A 26,334-nucleotide genomic window follows, 5' to 3' on the forward strand; every position below is an offset into this window, starting at 1 on the left:
GAGACAACAGTCTTGGGTGCAATGAGAAAGCTTTTCCAAAACTTCCATTCTAAAATTCCAAAATGTCTTGACAAGCAGACAGCTGTGTGTGGCCATGAGCCAAAACAATATTAGACCTCAATTTTTCCTGTTTCGAATGAACATATAAGTTTTGAAAGTGCTAGAAAGTACATTTTCAAGTGTTACTTGCGTTTCTAAATCCACAAAATCCACCAACAATACAACTCTTTCCTCTCTCAAATTTCTGTTCAGATTGTGCTCGAATTCTTTTAGTGACTTTTAATGACAACAATGTGGTTTGGATTCCACATTGAACTAAAAGAAGTTGAAGTTTCGTTGCAAATAATGACACGATAAAAAAACTGTTCTCTCTCTGATATGCACACATGTAGATGCTGACTTTCTGTGTGAGCACTATTTGTGATTCCTAAAGAAATTCCATACCTGACTGACTGCCTCTCAAGCAACTGTTTTCCAAAACAAATTCATCACACCTGTCTCTCCTCAATGAGCAAATTTGCAGGACCATCTCTAAATGCACAACATGATTACCTTACCTTTCCTCCACCACTTTAAACCATTTTATTCTGAGAAATTAAGTGAGAAGTTCTAAATAACACACTGAAGTTGATTATTTTTGCACTCATTTTAATGACACAAAGAGAAAGCAACTACAGAATTAGTTTCAGATACCTGCACATAGATAACCCATTATTATTGACACAAAGAGAAAGAAATTACAGAATTAGTTTCAGATACCTGCCCTCAGATATTCTTGAGCAAGATACTGCACATGAGACAGTTAAAACATGGCAGATGTTACACCTCCTAGGCAACTGATCTTTATTTCTGGACTGCAACACGTAATGATGTAATGAACAAATTAATATCAAATGTACATAATCTTTTGTGTTATCTATACACAGAAATTATGAAGCAGACCAAAGACATTTTATTTTGTAGGCGTATCACACGTCATTATACAATGTGGTGATTATGGCTGCAGATACATTTCAGCTGTTACTCAGGAGATACTGGAGTAGGACAGAAGTGGTTATGTTTTCCAACCCCTGCATGGTCTGTCATCCAGCTGATATGTGTGGGAACTATCACACTACAAATACCTTGCGGTCACCATTCTTGATGGTATCCGATGTAGTGAACCTGCTAAGCAGTGTCACTAGACAGTATGTGTGACTACTTCACCTTCTGCATTGGGTGGGTGCTGAAAGAGAATTCTCATCCATTCAAGCTACTAAAATGACATAGCCACTTTTGCAATAACTCTTCTGTGGCATAAATGCAATCTTTCAAATAGACAACTGCAGTTACAGCTGTGGGCGAACATATCTCTCTTAACCTTTAGCTTGAAATAAATCACAACATGTATTCTTGTACTGATATGATATTACAGAACGACAGCTTTTTATGTCTTTTTCACTTGTTCTGGAGTTGACATTACAGCCCCCATCCATTGCTTCATGACTTCCAATGCACTGCCAAGTTGCAAAGCCCAAGCATTACTGGTTCTCCACAGCAGATGGAGACAATTAAATGCTGTTGTGCCTTGTCAGTGTTCCGACTTGGAAATTTTTACACCAAATCTGCACATATTGCAAACCATAGTGTGCACAGTGGGATGTTTTACATTTAACAACTACCTAAACAATGTTTCCAGTTTTGAGAAACATCTTTCGTTAGAGTGAAACATGTTATTCCATAGAAGCAACAGGTTACACCACAATATCCACACCTAGCCATGTACAGTGCAGGATGTCAAAGGGGGACTGATGTAGAAATTTTAATACTTGGTCAGTCTTGCTCTTACCTTGTAGACAATTGTCGGTAAAAACTCCTAACACAAAAAATTCATAGAAACAGGGTGACCCTGATAGTTGACCCTCTTTTCAGTCCAATGCTGTGGAAATTTTTGGTTTGAGGATTTGTTTGGACATAATGGGTAAAATTGAATGATACTGGTCTCAGTTTAATATTGAAAAGGTGACAAACTTCACAGTATGCAGTCACACTACCTGCAAAACAGATAATACTTGTTATATGAACACATAGTGTCCATTCTTTGGACATGTCCAAAAGAATAGAAACCAAGAATTCATATAATTGATTCACCTCAGTAGGCAATGAGTCCAACACCTTCAGTGTGGATGCACAATTACATTCCCCCAGCTCCTGTGGGAATCTCAAAATAGCGGGCATGGAGGACATGGGCAGGGAATACTGATAGATGTCGCTAGGTGGGAATGTAGGTCAGCTGGGAAGCAGGCCGAGATAGTCTGCGAGATTGCAATAAACACTGTATCAGGATAGCGCAATGGTTAATGAAACTGCTTAGTCAGCAGGAGAGCACAGATTCGAATCCTGGTTCAGCACACATTTTCACTCATCACTGCAGATTGTGCATAATGCCCTGATGAAGCTGACATTCATAGTTCCTTTCCTTTTTCTCCCTTCGACCCTTAATTTATTTAAGATAATATTTGTCATGTAGAAATAATTTTAAAAGGCTACAGACCTGTACATATCATACTTTTGAGTGAGTTATTACTTCTTAGCTTTTGATGTGGCATCACACTCAGAGCGAGTTTTTAGCAATCATGTCAGTTGCATGAGCTGCTGTCTTCAGCCACTGCACTCATTGTGGATCACAAAGTGACCCAGGAATCACTCCCCACCCCATGGTTGGCGTAGGGCTGATCACAAAGTGTCTCAGCAATCACTCGCCTCCCAATGACTCACCAGTCCCCATCACTCTCATGGATCACATCACAAGCTGGCTCAGCACTACTCACCACTCTCACCGATCAGATCACAAAGCGAATAAGGAGTGACTCTCCACCCCATGGCTCACATGGAGCAGATCAAATAGTGTATTAAGGAGTCAATCCGCTCTCTGTGCTCTTGGCACACTGACTGATTCAGCTTGCAGCTTGCTTTCTTGACATCTCTCCATCAGAAGTTTGGCCATACCAGATATTGTTATTTATAATAATAATGGTATGTATATTACATAATAATTTTATGTGTGTCATAGCACATGAATATAGTTGGTCCCAGAAGGAATGGCCAATAGTCAGAGGTATGACAGAAATTATCATTTGAAGCAAAAATCTATTTCTGCACTTACAATGTTGGTAGGGTGGAGAGAACTCCAAAATGAATTATCGTATTTGAACTTCAGCAAACAATGCCACACAAAATTTTATTTGTAAAGTATGGTTTCAACTGTTCAACAAAAGACACTATACATTCATAAATATGCAGGCTCCCGGTGCAGGCAGCTTACAATACTGTTTACTTAAGAAATGCTACTTTCATAAACTATAATCTAAGAATTTTAGAACATATACAACTTCTACAAGAAACAAAGCTAAATAATACCATAATTTAAAGGGTATGTGTAATGTAGTAACAGATGTTTGCTTTGTGGTAAGATAATGGTCTGTGTGTTTTACAAACTGATTATTGTGTATTAGTTACCCTTCTCATTTGCCCTGGATTTTATAGCTGTGTACAGTTGTTTTTCGCAACATAATCTACCACAAACAGATGAAATACAACAGTTCAAAATAAATATATTCACTTCTATTTTGTGGGGGGAATTTTATTAGATGCTCCTACTTCTAATATCCAGCCAGATATCTACAAAAATGCCTTTTTTAAGTTGTTCATGAACACACCTCCCTGAGATCAAAGGGTTTTGGTACACAATTAAGGGTGTGTATTAAAGGCACCAAGACTTATTCTGTAAACATTTCCCTTGAAACCAACGCACCATTAATTGATTTTCTGGTGTTAAATCTTCCAGGTATTTTCCTGTGCTGATAGCTGCCTGGTCCTGAAGTAGAAGAAGACATATTACATTAATGACCATGTATAGTTTTGTATCTTAATACATATAAAAAGCTAATTTTACTGAAGGTGTACAGACATTCACGCAGTCTGAAAAGTAAATGTATTTAACATGTGATAACACAAAATTAAAACAATATAACAAATAAATATAAAAAATTATTACAACTATATGCACCAGAAAACACAACCAATTTGTTTACCAAGCGGGAAAGCGCCGGCAGACAGGCACATGAACAAAACACACAAACACACACACAGAATTACTAGCTTTCGCAACCGATGGTTGCTTCTTCAGGAAGGAGAGGGAAAGACGAAAGGATGTGGGTTTTAAGGGAGAGGGTAAGAAGTCATTCCAATCCCGGGAGCGGAAAGACTTCCCTTAGGGGAAAAAAAGGACAGGTGTACACGCGCGCGCGCGCGCGCACACACACACACACACACACACACACACACACACACATATATATATCCATCCGATGGATACACATCTTATAACTGGTTAGGAAACAGAGGTGACAAAGTGTGTAAGAGGAAAAAACCTGGGAACCTGGACACCAGAATTAGAGATGGTTGCGAGCACGGGTGAATAATGACAAGAACTGCAGATGGTGAAAGCATAGAATGCAGTAAAGGCAAATGAAGATAAGAATTAATAGAAATTTAGGACAGGCACATTGTAGGAATGGAAGATGTGGTAGAGGGTGTAAGTTCCCTCTTTTGTAGTTCAAAATGGCTGGTACAGGAAGAAAGGATCCATATGGTAAAGGAATGGAGTTTGCAATTAGCCGCAGCTTGGTGATATGCACTGACATGGGTAGGCAATTTGTTAGTCAACAACAGGGTAGTATCCTGTGGAATGTGGAGTAGGATATTGTTTACAGGCTTTATATGATATATGACAATAACATGTAATTGAAGCCTTGGAATTTCAAGGTCTGGGAAAGTTTTGAATGGTTGATGAATGGAGGAATGTCTTTGGTTTTGGCACGATTATGGGAAGAATAGTGAAGTTTGATATGTACAAAGTTTTTATGGAGCCAATGAGTGGGTGAAGGGACTATAAAGGTAGATCATAATGCTCACTGTAGACAAATGAAGTAAATCTGGGACTATGTCTTGATGTTCTACAGAAAGGGACAGAAACTGTCCAACCATTGGTCCAGATCAGAAGGACAAGGGGTTTAACGTGCTATATGAACAGCAAGTGGAAGGTTGGGGACGGAGGGATCAAAGCAGCTACACAGTTTTTTTGTGAATTTTTCCTTCAAATAAAAAGTAATTGTGAGTTACACTATGATTGGCCAAGCATGTTACAAAAGAGATGCTGGAATGTCACCAGTGTAGCAGGAAAAGTTGTCCCCCATAGCAGCAAGGCTGTGTGCATAGGTAGCAGTGGGAGATGGAGGGGGTGGGGGGAGGGGTAATGGGAGAACAGTAAAAGTGGTGTGGGATATGATTACCATCTTGCATACAAGAAGGTAAAATGAGAACAATGGCTGAAATATTAGTCAATAAAGTTAGCAAAGACCCTGTTTAAGAGGGCTTCACAACATCCGCAATGAGACAACCAGTAGAGAGACGCAATGATTTATGTGCATATCATTTTGGGAGCAAGTAAAACGTACGTGGATAGCTAGTGTGATGGTGAGGCTGGATTCAGATTGTGGGTTTCGGAATTGGCATGATGTATCAGACATAATGTTACACTTGTGTGTGGAGATCATTGTTGTGAGATATACAAGAGAAGTTTATATATATCATTTCCAGCACAATACTTCAGTTATCTGCTATTAAAATTTGACTTCCGAATAACTGGTTGTTTACTAAATTACAGAAATCCCCAGGGACGGATACAACTGAAAGCTCAGAAAATGTTGCTTTGACACACCCACACACAGTTACAAAACTGGTAATTAAATAAATTAATATATTTACCATAGATGGAGGAAACAGTCGGCGACAGTCTCTCCTGAAAACATGTTCTTTGTAAGCACTGCGTAAAACGTTAAGTGTCCAACCCGTCAGGCAAGGTCTGCATAAAAGACATTCATGGGAATCACAGCTGCTACATTTCTTGCAGATTTCAGGAAAAACAACAATATTTTTTAGAGATGCTTGCATCTCTTCAGTTGCAGCTTCCTCATCGCTATTTTTTCTGTAATTGTAAGACATATAGTAACTCAGTAAAACTACTACAGTGCCGGTAACTATCCTGCCTTTCGTCCATTTTTCACCATGAGTGGACGAAAATGTTAGCAATATAATAATGCTTATAAGTTAATATTTCAACTATTGCCTCAATTGAGAAGCACATAAGAAGAACAGACTCCTAAGAATATATTTAAAATTTGTTACAAAGAAAGGACCAGATAAGTAAAATTTGAACGAATTCTTGTTCAACTGAAGCCAGAGCTTAGGAATAATATCTAAACTAAATTTTTTTGTCAGAATTGCTGGAAAAGGGGATGAATGTTTCTTAGTATAATTACTTTGCCATAGTTGTAAGGATAATGTATCTGTCCTTTCCTTTTATAAAAAATGTTAATAATTAATCAACATACATAGGGCAGAAATGGTTCCACTACACTAAATTTTACAAAATTCCATTTTGAATGATAATTTACTCATCACAGCCCTGAAAAAAAACTCTATTGACATTAAAGACACATGTTTACTTTATAAAACCATGGCTTAAACAGAACTATAATATTTATTACTAGGTAAATCAAAAGAAAGTTTTTTCTATAGGTTAAAATTTCTAAACACAAAGCAAGCTGAGTTACTTTCTTGATCAGCCTATCAATAAACTTAAGCCATTTCATTTAGTGTTCCTATATTAATTGATTTCTATAGTTGGTGTTTCAGGAGAATTGGTCAATATTTTAGGACACTATAGTATAAACTAATTCAAATAAAAGATATTATACGTCCCCAGTTTTTATTGGTTACAGAGGTACGGCCGTTACAATGTAATGCAATCAAATACTTACAGAAGGTTTGCAGGAAAGGCAAATGATTAAGTTCAAAGTTTATTTTCATAAATTCCACCTCCAATGTCAGTGCATTTTCAAGTTCTCTTCAAGACACTATGTGCGCCCCTCCTGAGGCTGTCTTGGTGTTCTTTTATGGGGCAGCAATATTCATAAGCCAAGCAATAAATTCAGCTTGTGTTTACTTGTTCTAAACAGACTTTGCCTTTCAACCATCCCAACAGGCAAAAGTCTGAAGAGGTAAGGTCTGGGGACCTAGATGGCCAAGAAAGTGGCTGTTTCTGTCAATCCATCTTCTACGGAAAATTTGGTTTAAACAATGTGTCACTTGATAACTAGAATGTGCAGGGGTCCATCATGCTGGAAGAATTTACCCACCCTTGTAGCCAAAGGAACCTCTTCCAATAATTTGGGAAGCTTGCTTCAAAGAAAGTCTAGTTAGGATTGTTCTGTAATACAATGCGGTAATACAACAGGCCCACTCAACTGACTCTTTAACATATCACACCTCATCACATATTTACAGAGTAACACTCTCAAAAACTCTTTCCACAAAGGCATGTGGGTTTTTGTCAGCCCATCAACATGGATTACTAGTGTTACTGATTCCATCACAAATGAAAGTGGCGGCAACAGAAACAGTGTTAGAAGATTACTTAGCCATTTGCAATCAGCCAAAGAGAAAATTCCAATTTCCTATCTTCATGGCCTTCTCAAAGTGCTGATTCTGCTGTAATAGATAAGGATGGAAGCAGTGCATATGTAATGTCAGCCATATTCTTGTATACAGAACCCTGATACATGTAGAAATTCAGCGTCTGTTTATTTAATGACTATGTTCTACCAACTTCTTCTTTTTACATCACATTTTGTTCATTTGCACATTCAGATGAAATATGATTCCGTCAGTAAATCATTTACTATATTCTCTGTAAGCAACGGCAGTGTTTCCATCACAAAACCCAAACGTAAATATGATATTGGTATTTGTAATTACATGTAGTATGCATAAATGATACTGTAGAAATGCCCAACAAATCAATGTCACAGTTGAAAAACTCAGTTGTGTTAACTAAAGCACAACTTCATAACACGAACTTCAAAATATAAATGACAATTGATATCTACAACTGTAGCAAGTGTAGTACCACCAAACAAAAAAACTTCTGTAAACAATTAAATTAGACACATTTTGTGAGCAATGTTTAATTTGTATTAGTGTAAACTACTACTTCCTGGAATATTAACTACTCTCTCTGAGATATCTTTTACATATCTGCAAGCACTTTTTATTTGCTTAAAAATACATGATATTAATTTTTGTAAGATTGAGGCTTAAACTGTATTCTGTGAAAGACTGTACACCTGATCGGGTACAGTCCAGTAATAATTTACTTCCTCCACCCTTAGAGTTAATATAGTTTTGTCAATAGCAAACTTCCCAGTTTTTTATTACTACAAGTTCCAATTTGCCCTCTTAAATTATCCAGTGGATTACTGCAGCTAAAATAAATAAATAAATAAATAATGCAAAATAATTAATAAGACACTGTATAAAGTGGCAACTGTGTACCCTGCAGAAATTTCTTCAATCACTACCTCTTGGACAACTACTGATGCCAGTCAGGCTTTTGCATTAGGAGCCCGTAGCTGTGTACTTGTGCTTGTGTACCACATTTGTTTGCTCTGAGGAAGAATGCAAGTTCAAAAGCTGAACAGCTCTTTGTTTACAAGCTAAATACTATTTCCATACAGTGAGCATTATTCATAAGCCAAGCAATCTTTAGTCACATTACTGCAGGAAAAGTATTAATAGTTTAAAATACACTATTTGACATTTGTAATATTTAAACATATTTAGTGTTTAGTACGTCGTAGTCTCACCTGTTGGAGGCATATAAAATTCTCCCAACACCAACCAAGGAGAACACACTGTACAGTACTTGCTCATACAATAACTGGTTTGGTGGAAAATGTGCAGATGACAAGTTAGGTGACATATTTGCCTACAAAAAAAGAAGTGTGTGTAAGAAAAATGATCAGCAAAAAATCAAGAATTTCTTAATACTGTTATTAATGTTTTCACATATTTGTATTACATCTTAAATCAACATAATTAAATAAGAAGGACAGGTAAGATATAATATAGTTGAATTTTGTTGTGTGTGTGTCTATTATTTTTATTTATTTCTTGTTGATGAACAAAATATTTTTAGGTGCGACTGTCATACATACTAAATTTTTTTCTTTTATTGTCAATGTGAATCTGTCACCTGGAGAAGTATGAACAAATACTGCAGTTTAACATACTATTGACAGTGAGGTGATTACAGATGGAACACAAGCTAAGAATGGATTAGGATGGGGTGGGAACTGGCCATCTGTTGTGACAGTGCCACGACATTTAACAGTGCCGCCATGACAGTACGCGCAAACGGCGATAGAGGTGCTTCACAACTCGGCTGAGAGCGGGAGCGCCACCTAGCTACGAACGGCGCCGGCCACATGTCACGGCACAGCAGTCGAATAAGAGATACTGAGTTGTTATCATGTAACCAGCTATTGTTACTAAGTGAGTGTGTTTGAATATCCACGCAATTATTGGTGATTAAAGGTTATAACACTTTTTGGCGATGAGGTCGCATATTTTCACTGCATTGTGGATTTGTGTGTTCGTGATGGGGCAGACATAGAACAGCTTATGGAAGCACTCATTGAACAACAAACACAGCTGACGGCTGTTATTCAGGCACAACAAACACAGCCGACGGCTGCTATTCAGGCGTTGTCGACGTCACTTACTCATCATCTGTCTTCCTCTTCTCTGCCTCCATTCCCTCCTTACGACGTGGCCACTGAAGACTGGGAGGATTATGATAAGCATTTGCGGCAACACTTCTTGACTTTCGGCGTTGTCGACGCTCCTATGTGTAAGTCATTATTTCTATCTTGGATTTCCCCACGGATCTATCAGCTGCTATCTCAGTTAGCCCCTCTGTGGAAACCTGCCTCTCTGTCCTTCCAAGAAATGTGTGACTTATTGTCTAACTATTAGCGAAAAAACACCACGTCGTTGCCACCCACGTGGCGTTCTAGCGGTGTCGTAAACAGCCCCATCAATCTTACCGGGCTTGGGCGGCGGAACTACACGGTCTGAGTAGGAAATGTCAGTTTGCCATGGACAATCATCATGAGTCTTATGCTGATTCATTGGTTAGGGATGCTATTCTACGGCTTGCTCCTGATAAAGAAGTTCGGCAATGTGCCCTACAACTGCCAAACCCATCGTCGTTGGAAGTTCTAAGCATCGTTCAATCCTTTGAAGTGTCTCACGCTGCTGGCACGCAAATAGACGCGTGGTGTGATGTAGGCGCTGTACAGTCAACTTTCGACACAGACAATTTGCCTGTTTCACAGGAGAACGAAGATGTGGATGCAGTTCACTCACATAAACAACGTTGCGTTGGGCCGCAATGCTCGCAGCGAAAACAGCAACCACAGAAGCAGGTTCGTTCCACACTTCCTTCTTGTCCACGTTGTCTCGTACAGCATGACAGGTCCGTGTGTCTAAAACGTTGGGCCACATGTAATTCATGTAGGAAAAAAGGCCACATTGCTTCTGTGTGTCAGTCCCCTAAAGTTCCTGTGATGAGGACGAGGCATCGGACATGCATGTCAACTGTGTGCTTTCTCAAACAAATAAGTTGTTTGTTACTGTTCGTGTTCTGGATAAAGACATTCGCATGCAAGTAGACACTGGCTCTGCACTAACTCACATTAATTCTCGCACGTATTTGGAGTTGGGCTCCCCTCCCTTGTCTCCAGTTACGCGAAATCTGACAACTTATAATAAACAGAAAATTCCTATCATTGGCCAGTTTGATGCTTCCACTGCCTACAAGTCTGTTGTTAGGCCCCTCACATTTTATGTGGTGGATCATGTGGGCACTGAAAACCTGTTCAGTTATAATGCTTTCCAGTTGTTCGGGTTCTCCATTGATGATGATGTGCACCTCATATCTGAGGATATTCCGTATCAACAGCTGGATGGATTGTGTTCTGAATTTTTGTCCGTGTTCTCTGCTGGTCTGGGTCATGCCAAGGATTTTGAAGCCCACATTACTCTTAAACCTACAGCTCGCCCTAAGTTTTTCCGGGCATTCCCTATTCCGGTGGCATTGCGTGCACCTGTCAAGGCTGAGATAGACAGGTTAACAGCTTCAGGGATTCTCCTTCCTGTTACCTCCAGCCAATCGTGGTGGTTTCTAAACCAAATGGGAGTCTGTGATTGTTTGGTGATTTTAAAGCCACTGTCAACGCTCAGAGCCTCATTGACACTTATCCTCTTCCCCGTCCTGAGGAGTTATTTACCAAGCTCACTGGGGGCCAGTTCTTTTCCAAACTTGACTTATCAGAGGCGTACCATCAGTTGCCGTTGGATGCTTCTTCCAAGTAATTTCTCATCATCAACACTCCTTGTGGGTTGTATCAGTACCAGCGGTTACCATTTGGCATCGCTAGTGCGCCGGCCATTTTTCAGCAGTTTTTGGAACAGCTCACGGCTTTCGTTCCCGGCTGCATAAACTATCTGGATGACATTGTTGTCACAGGGGCCTCCACTGAGGAGCACCTTCGCAATTTACGTTCACTGTTTCGGGTTTTGCATTCGGCTGGGTTGAGGTGCAATCTGGACAAGTCACAGTTCTTCCAACCCTCCATTGTGTGTCTTGGTTTCCACTTGTCCCGTGAGGGTATACTTCCTCTACGTCAGCACGTTGTGGCCATTAATGCTCCACCCCGGCCGTCTACGGTCAAAGAACTTCAGGCGTTTCTGGGCAAGATTGCTTATTATCACAAATTCATTCCATCCGCGGCGGCGGTAGCTCATCCTCTGCATCAGCTGTTACGCAAAAACATCCCTTTCTGTTGGTCCAATGAGTGTGAGCAGGCTTTTGTCTGCCTGAAGGCTCATTTGCAGTTGGCGCCTTGTCTTGCCACATTCCGTCCAGGTCAGCACTTGGTTCTGGCGACTGACGCATCACAGTATGGCCTAGGGGCTGTTCTTGCCCATTGGTATGAGGGTGGGTCGGAACGACCCATCGCCTGTTCTTCCAAGACCCTCAACGATGCGCAACGGCGTTACTCTCAAATCGCAAAGGAGGCGCTCGCTATCATTTATGCTCTAAAAAAATCTGCATTTTCTTGTACGGTTCTAAGTTTCACCTCATCACCGACCACAAGCCGCTGGTCTCTCTGTTCAGCCCATCAGTATCGCTTCCGGATAAGGCAGCTCACTGCCTGCAACGTTGGGCCTTCTACTTGTCTCATTTTCACTATGAGATTCACTATCGCCCCACGGCCCAGCACACCAACGCTGACGCATTGTCGCGATTGCCGATGGGCCCCGAGCCGGTTTTCGATCGTGATGAACTACTCTGTTTCCACATTGATGAGGAAGAACATCGTGCGGTCGAGGGTTTTCCACTTACAGGTTCGCAGGTCCCGTCGGCTACTGCACGGGACCCGGTCCTGCATCAGGTGATCGGTTTTGTTCAACGGGGTTGGCCGGACAGGGCCAAGGGCCGGGCATCGGATCCCCTTCGCAACTACCACGCCTTGCGCCTTCGTCTGTCTGTTCGTGATGGTGTTGTTCTTCTGGCCATGGATGGCGCATCTCCACAGGTCGTGGTGCCAGCGTCTCTTCGCAAAGATGTTCTCATGCTGTTGCATGAAGGCCATTGGGGTATTTCTTGGACTAAGTCCCTGGCCCGCAGGCACGTTTATTGGCCTGGTATTGATTCGGACATCGCCCACATGGTTGCTGCATGTGGTCAGTGTGTTCAACAACTGGCAGCACCTCATACAATACCCTCTCCATGGCCTGCTCCGGTGCAGCCATGGGAACGGGTGCACGCTGACTTTGCTGGCCCCTTCCTCGGTACTTATTGGCTACTGTTGATTGACGCCTTCTCGAAGTTTCCGTTTGTTGTTCGATGTCCGTCGCCCACCACTGCGGCAACGACGCTGGCTTTGTCCAAAATCTTTGCGCTACAAGGTCTTCCATCCACGATCATCACGGACAATGGACCTCAGTTCTCTTCGCAGACCTTCCGTGATTTTTGTACTGGACAAGGGATTCATCATGTTACAGCACTGCCCTTCCATCCGCAATCGAATGGGGAGGTCGAGCGCCTTGTCCGCACTTTCAAAAGCCAGATGAAAAAATTCCTTAGTGATTTTTCCACAGATGACGCTCTGCTGCAGTTTCTGAGTTCTTATCGCTTCACGCCGCTGGGTGATCGCAGCCCTGCTGAACTCTTGCATGGCTGCCAACCGTGCACTCTACTGCACCTGCTTCACCCTGTCAGGCGTTGTGCTGTGCCCCCTAGTGCGAGAAAATACTCAGTGGGCACCAACATGTGGGCACAAGAGTATGGATCTCGCCCTAAATGGATTCCAGGGGTGGTCAAGGCTCTTCGCGGCCGCCGGCTTTGTGAAATACATACGGCCGACGGCATGGTTGTTCGCCATTACGACCAGATGCGCCCACGAGTGGTAGCCACACTGGTACCACCGCCCCTTCCTTTGCCTCCACCAGCCTGAGAAGCCAGTCCTGACACTGTTACCGATCTACCGTACATGTTGATGCAGCCGAAGTCACTACCGCTTCCGAGTACGCCGGAATCGGCCCCAGTCGCGATGTCGCCTTCTCCGGGATCCATCTCGCTGGAATACACCCCCAGGTCCACGACACCTATGGAAGCTGCTCCGGAGTTTTCACCCATCATCTCATCCAGGAGGCACGTTACACACACGATCTTCCGTCCTGGACATTTTCGACCATACTCTTGTGTCTCTCCACGGGATCTTCTCGGGGCCTCACAAGAGGCCATGGATGTCTCCGCACTGTCCATGCCTCCAAGGAAGTGAGTGTTTTTTCTTTCTTTCTTTTCAATAGTCTACATTTCACCAAATCTTCCATACTTGCCCAACCTGATTACCTGGCCAAAGGAGAACTCTCTGACTTAAATAACACTGAAAAGAACACAGTCTTACATTTAAGTTACAAATTTCTTTTTCTATTTGGAATGTTTGGAGGGGAAGTTGTACAGTTTTAACATGTGGACTGGCACACATGACTATGGCTAATGTGAGAAATTTACTAGTTATCAAAGAGACTGTCACTCAAAGTGATATGATGGTAGCTGGAGAACTTAGTTGTGTCAAGGGCAGATAATATTCTCCCAAATGAACACACATAATAATACTGGATAAAACACAGGATCAACCTATATGTAGTCTTCTGGTGTGACACACCTAAAGTGCAAAAAATTATTTATTCTACAGAAGTCCACAATAAAAATAATGAGTAATGATGATAACTAAACAACTCACAGAAGCCTCATCACGATCCCAGAGATTCTTACACTTATGTGTATATACATATACTCTCCAATGGCATTTGTTGTTAACAAGAAGAGTGAATTTAGAATAAATTCTGCAATTCACAGTCACAATATTAGAAGTAAAACTAATTTTCAAATACACTGTGCATCACTCTTTTGTGCTCAGAATGGAGGAGAGGAGGAGATTAGTGTTTAACGTCCCATCGACTACGAGGTCATTAGAGACGGAGCGCAAGCTCGGGTTACGGAAGGAAGTGGAAGGAAATCGGCCATGCCCTTTCAAAGGAACCATCCCGGCATTTCCATGCTCAGAATGGAGTTTTACCCTATGGGAATTTTCAATTTCCTCCCTGATGTCTACTCGCAACCAATTACAGGCTTCTGCACCAGAGAATAAAACTCCATTCTGTACCCAACATAGGGATATGTAGTCTACACAAAAATTAATTTTACTTCTAGTATTGTGATTGTACATTGCAGAGCTCACCCTAAATTCACTCTTTTTGTTGACAATAAATACTGTTAGGGAGTATATGTATGTTGACGATCCCTAGGTTCCTGAAGAGGCTTCTGCAAGATATTCATTTATCAGCTTATTGCATGCTCCTGTTGAAGATTATCAACAGGAAGGTATTGAGTGGACATATGCAACATATACTACAATCCCATCTGCAGACCAACACAATGAGAGAGATACCTATGTGCACATCCACAGGCTGGCGTCACCTCAGTTTACTATTCATTAGATGCCTAGAGGCTTTGTGGAGTCTCATCCAGTGCATACCTATCGTTCTCTACTTCTTGTACCTGTAAGTGTTTTTTATTTATTCAGAATTGGGTAATATGAGTTTCTGCAAGACTGGAGGTAAAGATTTTTGCTGAAAACCAGTTTTAAACAGGTTTCATTATTCTTCTGTCTATATCTGGTATGGTTGTATTCAGGCCATTTACCAATATACATGTGTGATCAGCAAACATCATAGTTTTTGAATTTCTCAAATGTTCCTAGAGCAGGACAAGCACAAAATCTTACAGAACACCATGTTTAATGTTTCCCAACTCTGTTTTCTATTCTTAAGATCTGACGCCATCCATGGAAAGTGAATGCTTAATCACCATACTACTTTAATTTCCCCAGAACAACATTACAGTCCCACATAATCAATTACCTAGGCAATATTATACAAAATGCCAATGAGGTAATTTCTTTCATTTAGTTTTAAAAGAACTAAGTTTGCAAAATCATACACTATCTGCTCAGTAGGAAAGTCTTTATGGAAGCCAAACTGAGCAGTTGCTATAAGGTTATTCTTAATAAGATGATAAGTTACATTCTCAAACATTTTTGAGAACAAATTTTGGAGGGAGATGGGTCAATAATTAGAGTTCAATTGCTTATCTCCACATTTATAAGTAGGTATTACTGCTGCATACTCTGGGAAGGGAAGATGCACTACCAGCTATCAAGATAATATGGCAAAATTAAAGCAGGAGCAGCAGTGGCGGCAGTAGTAGTAGTAGTTGTTGTTACTGTTTTTGTAGTAGCAGAAGTAACATTAGTAGTTTGTTCATCCAGAGACACTGTACATTGTGTGGATATTGGTGGAAAATACATAGAATATTATTATTTCTTTCTTATCTCAGATGTTATGTCTGGTCAAAAGTAGATTGGTGTAATGTCAACTTTATGCTGATGCCACATATCCTTGACTTCCTCAGCCAGTTGGATGTATTTTTCAATTTTTTCTCCTGTTTTCTTTTGTATATTTGTTGTATTGGGTATGGATATTTTGATTAGTTGTGTTAATTTCTTCTTTTTATTGGTGAGTATGATGTCAGGTTTGTTATGTGGTGTTGTTTTACCTGTTATAATGGTTCTGTTCCAGTATAATTTGTATTCATCATTCTCCAGTACATTTTGTGGTGCATACTTGTATGTGGGAACATGTTGTTTTATAAGTTTATGTTGTAAGGCAAGCTGTTGATGTATTATTTTTGCTACATTGTCATGTCTTCTGGGGTATTCTGTATTTGCTAGTATTGTACATCCGCTCGTGATGTGATCTACTGTTTCTATTTGTTGTTTGCAAAGTCTGCATTTATCTGTTGTGGTATTGGAATCTTTAATAATATGCTTGCTGTAATATCTGGTGTTTATTGTTTGATCCTGTATTGCAATCATGAATCCTTCCGTCTCACTGTATATATTGCCTTTTCTTAGCCATTTGTTGGATGCGTCTTGATCGATGTGTGGCTGTGTTAGATGATACGGGTGCTTGCCATGTAGTGTTTTCTTTTTCCAATTTACTTTCTTCGTATCTGTTGATGTTATGTGATCTAGAGGGTTGTAGAGGTGGTTATGAAATTGTAGTGATGTAGCCGATGTATTTATATGAGTGATTGCTTTGTGTATTTTGCTAGTTTCTGCTTGTTCTATAAAGAATTCTCTTAAATTGTCTACCTGTCTAGAACGTAGGTTTTTTATGTCAATAAATCCCCTTCCTCCTTCCTTTCAGCTCAATGTGAATCTTTCTGTTGCTGAATGTATGTGATGTATTCTACATTTGTGGCATTGTGATCGCGTAAGTGTATTGAGTGCTTCTAGGTCTGTGTTACTCCATTTCACTACTCCAAATGAGTAGGTCAATATTGGTATAGCATAAGTATTTATAGCTTTTGTTTTGTTTCTTGCTGTCAATTCTGTTTTCAGTATTTTTGTTAGTCTTTGTCTATATTTTTCTTTTAGTTCTTCTTTAATATTTGTATTATCTATTCCTATTTTTTGTCTGTATCCTAGATATTTATAGGAATCTGTTTTTTCCATCGCTTCTATGCAGTCACTGTGGTTATCCGATATGTAATCTTCTTGTTTAGTGTGTTTTCCCTTGACTATGCTATTTTTCTTACATTTGTCGGTTCCAAAAGCAATATTTATATCATTGCTGAATACTTCTGTTATCTTTAGTAATTGGTTGAGTTGTTGATTTGTTGCTGCCAGTAGTTTTAGATCATCCATGTATAGCAAATGTGTGATTTTGTGTGGGTATGTTCCAGTAATATTGCATCCACAATTTGTATTATTTAGCACGTTGGACAGTGGGTTCATAGCAAGGCAGAACCAGAAAGGACTTATGAGTCTCCTTGGTATATTCCACGCTTAATCTGTATTGGCTGTGATGTGATATTATTTGAATTTGTTTGGATATTAAGTGTGGTTTTCCAATTTTCATTACTATGTTTAGGAACTGTATCAATTTAGGATCTACTTTGTATATTTCCAATATTTGTAGTAATCATGAGTGGGGTACACTATCAAAAGCTTTTCGGTAATCAATGTATGCGTAGTGTAGCGACCTTTGTTTAGTTTTAGCTTGATATGTTACCTCTCCATCTATTATCAGTTGCTCTTTACATCCTCGTGCTCCTTTGCAACAGCCTTTTTGTTCTTCATTTATAATTTTGTTCTGTGTTGTATGTGTCATTAATTTCTGTGTAATGACTGAAGTTTATATTTTGTATATTGTTGGTAGGCATGTTATGGGGCGGTATTTAGCTGGGTTTGCTGTGTCTGCTTGATCTTTAGGTTTCATATAAGTTATTCCATGTGTAAGTGTATCAGGGAATGTGTATGGGTCTGCAATGTAATTGTTAAATAATTTAGTTAGATGTGAATGTGTTGAGGTGAACTTCTTTAGCCAGAAATTTGCTATTTTATCTTTTCCAGGGGCTTTCCAATTGTGAATAGAATTAATTGCTTTGGTGACTTCATGTTGCAAAATTATCACTTCAGGCATTTGTGGTATCATCTTGTATGTGTCTGTTTCTGCTTCTATCCACCGTGCATGTCTGTTATGTTGTACCGGGTTTGACCATATGTTGCTCCAGAAGTGTTCCATGTCTGTTATGTTTGGTGGATTGTCTATTTTAATGTGTGTGTTATCTATTGTCTGGTAAAATTTCTTTTGGTTTGTGTTGAATGTTTGGTTTTTTTCCTTCTATTTTCACTTTTTTTGTATCTTCTAAGTCGTTTGGCCAATGCTTGTAATTTCTGCTTCTTTTCATCTAATTGCTCTATCACTTCTTGTTGTGAGATTTTACCTAACCTTTTTCGTTTTTTGTCTGATATTTCTTTTCTTACAAATTGTGTTAGCTGTCCAATATCTTTTCTCAGTTTTTCTATTCTGATCTGTAGCCTGTGTTGGCATGCTGGTTTTGTGGGTTTCTTCTGTGTGTTGGTTGGTTCTGATCTCTGCCTAGTGTGTATATTTAGTGTAGTGAGTGCTCCTATATAAACCAGTAGTTGTAACTCTTCCATAGTTGTGTTTTCATTTATTTTGTTGTGTATGATTGTGTTGATAGTTTTTATTGTTTTTTTTTTTTTTTTTTTTTTTTTTTTTTCGACTTGTGGGTTATTTGGTGGTCTATGCAAGAATGGTCTAATGTCTGTATTTGTCTCTTTGTATTCTATATATGTCAGCTGAAATTTTTCTTCTATATCTAACACGTGTGTCACTTCATGTTCTATTTGTACTTGTTCTGGTGGCAGTCTTAAGATTTCGTTTTCCTCTGATTGTTTAATTAATGCATGTTGTTCTTTGTTTGTTTGCTCTGGGATGTGTGAGTCCATTACTGTATTTTCTTCTTCTTCTTCTGATTGCACATTATTTTGTTCCAGTATTTGTTGTACTTGTTGTTTGATGTTTTCTAATTCTGACTGGGGTATCCTGTTATTTTTTATTATTACACGGATCTGATCAGCTAGTCGTTGTTCTGTTAAAAATTTTAATTCTGGGTATTTGGTAATAAATTTTGTGTATACTTGTGATCTGTATCCAGTTGTGTTGGTTTCTAGGTTTGTTGCTTGATAATAACAGAACATGAGGTGTCGATTAACTTCATCTGACCATCTCATCCTCTGTCTTTGTTTTCCTTCTAGGGTGGTTGCAGGAAGCATATCCTGCAAAACACCTCTATTTAGATTTAGATTTAAATTTAATTTAATTTAATTTAATTTAATTTATTATTAACATTTACATACAAATACCTAACAGTTCCAACACTTTTGTTCAAAATATTCATTCACATCATGGCAAGCACTTAATTAAAAAGTGTTATTGACACATAATACATGAATATAATTAGTTACTACATGGTTATTTTGGGTATTCTTCTACACTATGACTGTAGTTAGTTATTAAAAATTTGAATACTGTTTCCTTAAATGAAAACAATTTTTTTATTTCTTTCATCTGTGCCATAAATTTTTTGTCCAATCTAGTGCCTTGAATGTTTATTTGCTTTGTGCTGAATCCTTATTTACTCTTTTTGTATGGATATCACTGTACATTCTTGTAAGAATGAAGCTCTGAGATCGTTTTGAAATTGTCACTGTACCTTTTTGTATTAATTACACCTTTTATATGTAGATGTGTGGTAAGAATAGAATATTTACATGTTGAAATAACTTCTTGCAGGGTGTTAGCCTTGAACTGTTGGTAATAATTCTATTGGCTTGTTTCTGTACAGTGAAGATGTTTTGCATATTTGTCTTACTATAGCCCCAGAAGGTCAGGCCAGAGGTAATAGCAGAAAACATGTAAGCGAAGTAGATAATTCTGCTACACTTTCTACAACACATGCTACTAATTACTCATAACACAAAGCAAGTAGAACTTAACTTGCCAGCGAGATAGAGGCTGTGGGCTTTACAGTCTAAATTTTTATCTATACAGACAACTGAAATTTTTGTGACAGCTACCCTCTGAATTACTTTATTTTGTATTCTGAGATCCAGGTTGTTTTCCTGTAATGAATATAATACTGTAATAGTTCTTGCAATTTTTAAGGTAAACATATTCATTTCAAACCAATTTCATAAATATTCCAATACTGGTCACAGATGTTGATAATATCTGGTTTATATCATTTACAACAACATTTGTATCATCAGCAAATACAGTTATGTGAGTGCCTCAGATTGGAATCTTGTTATTATTAAAGAAATAAGAAACAGGAAGGGTCCTATGACGCTTCCCTGTGGCACCTCAAATGATACAGTCTGAATATTAGATCTGTAAACAATACTTTGTTTTTTAAAGTTTGTTGAACTAATTTCTACTACCTGTTTTCTATTATGGACATATCACTAAAAACCATTTTTTGACACCCCTCTTGTACCAATAGCTTATAACTTGTCTAAAGCTGAACAGTATTAAATGCCATCAATAACACAGGCAAATGAAATTTTTTTAACTTTTTTTACTTTGATAGCTGATCTTTATATATTTTTATGAGCTGAATCCAAATCTAGCCTTCGCTTTTTGGATCACCCATAGTTTTTGAGCAATATGCTTTTTACTACATAGTACAAAAGTCCTATACTATATGGTAAACAGGGAAATTAATGAAATGTTTTGTTACAACATGGTTTGTATTTACAGTAAGCTACTTAACACAATGATATGTGTTAATAGAGGTTTCACTTGTCAGCTGGAATTGGTTTGTGTTTTCTCTCTCTTTTTTCTTTGAAGCTTCTCGTGTAGCTTTTTCTATGATGAGTTGCTTGCTGAACTTCTTCGTGAAGTGACCAACAGTAGTCCCCCATCATGTTGGTGTTCCAGCAGCCTTTGTAGCATTTTTCCATCACTAGTTTTGGATGAATCAATAAATCAGTCAATAATCAGTCTTTTTTTGTATCCAATACCAAACTCATACATTGGGCTGGTAATGTCTGAACAGTACACTAAATCACCTTCTTGTTGAAAAAACTTGGAGAATTGCTGCACTCTCTTTCTATACATGTATATGATGGTTGCAACTGCCAATCAGTCCTTTTCTTTTAATGTAGAGCCAAGCAATTCAGCTTTTTCTTTCACTAAGCCCAGATCCCTAACCAAATCGTTAAGCTCGTCCTGAGTACACAATTTGGGCTCTAGACTTTTTGTATTAGAATGGAATTCATCATCATCTGGTTCAACTAAATCAGATTATACATCAGAAAATACATATGTTGGAATAGAATTTAAATCATCTGGTGGTTCAGGAACTGGCAAATCTACACCATGTCCTACTGGTCAGATGACGAACAGAAGGTTAGGGTAGCTTATTCTCTTCTTGTTTTTCGAATTATGATCAGTAATATCAACACTGCAAAAGTTGCAATCATTGGAATGATGATTTCTTGGCTCCCCCCATATCATAGAAACAGCAAATCTAAAGGCTTTTTTCTCCTTTTTGGACCATTTTCTCAGATCTCCAACACACACATAACATACTTTATGCAGCGCCCAAGACTTATCTTGATCACCAAGTTTAGATCCAAAGTATGATAGATAAACCTTTTTCACAAAGTCTGTAATGTTTCTTTGGTGTCTTTCAATCAAAAATTCACCACAAATATAAAAAAAATTGTCAGCAGAGTTTTTACAACCATGATTAGACATTTTACTGATCACATGTACAGGAAACGGTAAAGTGAGCTTAGGTTGACAGTAAACAAAACACCATCTGTTGAAGCAAAAATAGAATCGACCTTTTTTTGCCAGCAAATATTTTTCAGCAGTGCTTCCAACGTCATCTACATTCATTACACCTCCTTTTTAAATTATTTTAACTATAAAAAAGCTGTTAAATTCTTTAATAAATCACTTAATTTAATAAATTTAACTGTAAAATGTGAAGAAATGGTGGGTGATACAGTTTTTTAAATATCATATTTGGATTTCCCACCCTGAAAAACATAAGAATAACGTATTTTCAGCAAAAAAGTTTTTCCATCATTGGCCTGTGTAATTCGAAGTTTATTCCTATTGTATTGGTTTGCAGACAAGAAACTTAATTTTTCAAGGTAACTTGTAATTCTGTGTTTCATGACTGTCTCTATTACTTTTGAAAATACAGATAACACAGATATTGGTCTATAGTTTCCTACTTCCTGTACATGGCTCTTTTTAAAGATTGGTTTTATTATTGAAAATTTTAACCTTTCTGGAAATACTCATTTTGACAATGATGTATTGATGATACATGAGAGTGGTTCTGATATGATACTAAAATATTTAGTTATGACTGAACCAGGTACCTCACCAGTCCCTGAAGACATTTTATTCTTCATTGTTTCTAGTATTTTAAGAATTTTTAATTTGTTTGTGGAAATGCCACTTTCTTTTCTTTTAAGGAGACCAGACAGCGAGGTAATCGGTCTCATCGAATTAGTGAAGGATGAGGAAGGAATTCGGCCATACCCTTTCAAAGGAACCATCCTGGCATTTGCCTGGAGTGATTTAGGGAAATCACGGAAAACATAAATCAGGAGGGCTGGACGTGGGATTGAACCGTCATCCTCCCGAATGCGAGTCCAGTGCCTAACCACTGCACCACCTCGCTCGGTGGAACATGCCACTATTGATTTTACACGTTTTTTCTCTAGGAGCTGGGATTCTGCTATTCCTAAAGCAATTTTTACTCAGATTGACTGGATTATTTACAAAGTAGTCATTTATATAATTTGCAAGAGTAATGTTTCTGAGTAACATTCTGTGTTCAACTTTTAAAAAGAATGTTATCTTGATTTTTAACATTTTTGTTTATTTCTTTTTTCTGCTACATTCCTTTTTGCTATCAATTTGATCGCTGTCCCTGTAATTATTTAATTTAGTCATTGTACATTGTCTTAGCATGTTGTTGGACTATTCACAGTCCATCTCAGTAAATGTAACTGATCTGTTTCTGATGGACCATTTCTTGTTCCTGTGGTTTCAGCTAATGTTAAGAGTAAGCCACTGCATTTAGTTGCCAATGATTTGAATTCAGTGGTTCATGGAGTGGGTTCCTGTTGTCATGTCCTAGTTCATGAACCACGGGCAACGTATGAGTGGCCAAGTAAGTGGTCCCCACAGTCGGGATACCAGTTACTGTGGAATAAGGCTGGGTATCTCGGGCATATTCTGAGTTGTGGTTACCTTTGTGCTCATACGGCTAAGACTACCAAATCCACCAGTTAGTCCCTCAACCATTAGGAGTAAAACTCAATGGGACTCAAGGAAAGTAAGGCTAGCAACCTGTTTCCCTGGTACTTTAAATATGATGCTGGCAACAATCAGAGCAAAATGCCTCAGACCTTTGGAGGTGACAGAGTCCCACCTCTAACTGACAAACCAGGGACTCCTAAGACACGACTTGGCAAACAAATGGTAATGAGATGGGGAGCTATTAATATCAATGAGGGCTATACTGGGAAGAAGGTAGAGCTGGCAGAGGCTGCAAGTAAGATGGGGCTGGACGTTTTAGCTGTTAGTGACATTCGGGTAAGGGGTGAGAAAGAAGAGGAAGTGGGAGAATACAAGGCCTACCTGTCAGGAGTCAAAGCAAAAATAGCAAAATGGGGTGTAGGGCTTTACATCAGGAAAGAAATGGAACCCAGCGTAGTTGCAATACGGTATGTAAATGAACGACTGATGTGGATAGATTTGACCGTGTCTAGCAAGAAAATTAGGATTGTGTCAGTATATCCGCATTGTGAAGGGACAGATCAAGATAAGATGGATCGTTTTTATGATGCACTCAGTGATGTAGTTGTTAGAGTATAGAACAAGGACAGTGTTCTGCTCATGGGTGATTTTAATGCCAGGATTGGACATCGAACAGAATGGTATGAAAAGGTTATGGGTAAATTTGGAGAGGATATGGAGGCCAACAGGATTGGGAAACAACTCTTGGATTTCTGCACCAGTATGGGCTTAGTAATCACAAACGCCTTTTTTTAAACATAAGGACATTCACTAGTATACTTGGGAAGGCAGGGGAACTAGATCAATCATTGACTATATAAAAACAGATCAGGAATTCAGGAAGGCTGTGAGGGACACATGTGTATTCAGGGGATTCTTTGATGACACTGATCATTATTTAATCTGCAGTGAAATTGGTATTGTGAGGCCGAAAGTGCAGGAGGTCAGGTTCATATGTAGGAGGATAAGAGTGGAGAAACTTCGGGATAAGGAAATCAGGCACAAGTACGTAAGTGATCTCAGAAAAGTACCAGTTAGTTGAATGTAGTCAATTACAGTCATTGGAAAAGTAATGGACAAGGTACAGGGACACGGTACTAGAAGTGGCTAAAGTATGTCTTGGAACAGTAGTGTGTAAAGGTAGGATGAAGCAAACAGCCTGGTGGAATGACACAGTAAAGGCAGCCTGTAAAAGGAAAAAGAAGGCATATCAAAAATGGCTACATACTAGAACTCAGGTAGACAGAGAAAGTTATGTTGAAGAAAGAAACAAAGCCAAACAGGTAATTGCAACATCCAAGAATAAATCTTGGGAAGACTTTGGAAACAGGTTGCAGAGTTTGGGTCAAGCTGCTGGAAAACCATTATGGAGTGTAATTAGCAGTCTTCGAAAGGGAAGTAAGAAGGAAATGACAAGTATTTTGGACATGTCAGGAAAACTGCTGGTGAATCCTGTGGATTCCTTGGGCAGATGGAGGGAATATTTTGAAGAGTTGCTCAATGTAGGTGAAAATACGATCAGTAATGTTTCAGATTTCGATGTACAATGGGATAGGAATGATGATGGAAATAGGATCACATTTGAGGAAGTGGAGAAAATGGTCAGTAGATTGCAGTGCAATAAAGTAGCTGGGGTGGATGAAATTAAGTCAAAGCTCATCAAATACAGTGGAATGTCAGGTCTTAAATGGCTACACAGGATAACTGTAATGGCCTGGGAGTCGAGACAGGTTCCATCAGACCGGACAAAAGCAGTAATCACACCAATCTTTAAACATGGCAACAGAAAATATTGTAACAACTACAGAGGTATCTCTTTAATCAGCGTTGTGGGTAAAATCTTATCAGATATTGTTGAAAGGAAAGTGCGAGTATTAGTTGAGGACGAATTGGTTGAAAATCAGTGTGGGTTTAGGCCTCTTAGAGGTTGTCAGGACCAGATCTTTAGCTTACGGCAAATAATGGAGAAGTATTATGAGTGGAACAGGGAATTGTAGCTATGCTTTATAGATCTAGAAAAGGCATATGACCGGGTTCCTAGGAGGAAGTTATTGTCTGTTCTAGAGGATTATGGAATAGAAGGCAAACTATTGAAAGCAATTAAAGGTCTTTACATAGGTAGTCGGGCAGCAGTTAGAGTTGACGGTAAATTGAGTTCATGTTTAGAGTAGTTTCAGGGGTGAGACAAGGCTGCAACCTGTCTCCACTGTTGTTCATATTATTTATGGATCATATGTTGAAAACAATAGACTGCCTGGGTGAGATTAAGATATGTGAACACAAAATAAGCAGTCTTGCCTATGCGGATGACTTAGTTGTGATGGCAGATTTGATTGAAAGTTTGCAAAGTAATATTTCAGAGCTAGATCAGAAATGTAAGGACTATGGTATGAAGATCAGCATCTCCAAAACGAAAGTAATGTCAGTGGGAAAGAAATATAAGCGGATTGAGTGCCAAATAGGAGGAACAAAGTTAGAACAGGTGGACAGTTTCAAGTACTTAGGATGCACATTCTCACAGGATGGCAACATAGTGAAAGAACTGGAAGTGAGGTGTAGCAAAGCTAATGCAATGAGTGCTCAGCTACGATCTACTCTCTTCTGCAAGAAGGAAGTCAGTACCAAGACTAAGTTATCTGTGCACCGTTCAAACTTTGTTGTATGGGAGCGAAAGCTGGGTGGATTCAAGTTACCTTATCAATAAGGTTGAGGTTGCGGATATGAAAGTAGCTAGGATGATTGCAGGTACTAGTAGATAGGAACAATGGCAGGAGGGTGTCCACAATGAGGAAATCAAAGAAAAACTGGGAATGAACTCTATAGATGTAGCAGTCAGGGCGAACAGGCTTGATGGTGGGGTCATGTTACAAGCATGGGAGAAGCAAGGTTACCCAAGAGATTCATGGGTTCAGCAGTAGAGGGTAGGAGGAGTCGGGGCAGATCAAGGAGAAGGTACCTGCATTCGGTTAAGAATGATTTTGACGTAATAGGCTTAACATCAGAAGAGGCACCAGTGTTAGCACTTAATAGGGGACCACGGAGGAATTTTATAAGGGG

The 26,334-nt window shown here is 39.1% G+C and overlaps 1 protein-coding gene across 5 annotated transcripts in view; it reads right to left on the reverse strand.

Annotated features, from left to right (window-relative positions):
- Window positions 1-3,187: 3,187 nt before the first annotated feature.
- Window positions 3,188-26,334, reverse strand: part of LOC126268022 (probable tubulin polyglutamylase ttll-15) — a 78,154-nt gene continuing 55,007 nt past the window's right edge. For all 5 annotated transcript variants that reach the window (XM_049973435.1, XM_049973436.1, XM_049973437.1 and 2 more), the window contains 3 exons: window positions 8,748-8,869; window positions 5,809-6,028; window positions 3,188-3,856 (listed from right to left, as the gene is read on the reverse strand). In XM_049973435.1, the coding sequence (XP_049829392.1) occupies window positions 3,743-3,856; window positions 5,809-6,028; window positions 8,748-8,869 (456 nt within the window). In that variant the 3' untranslated portion in view covers window positions 3,188-3,742. The remainder of the gene's footprint in view (window positions 3,857-5,808; window positions 6,029-8,747; window positions 8,870-26,334) is intronic.

This window comes from Schistocerca gregaria, chromosome 4 (genome assembly GCF_023897955.1).
Source record: "Schistocerca gregaria isolate iqSchGreg1 chromosome 4, iqSchGreg1.2, whole genome shotgun sequence".
Classification (NCBI taxonomy): domain Eukaryota; kingdom Metazoa; phylum Arthropoda; class Insecta; order Orthoptera; family Acrididae; genus Schistocerca; species Schistocerca gregaria.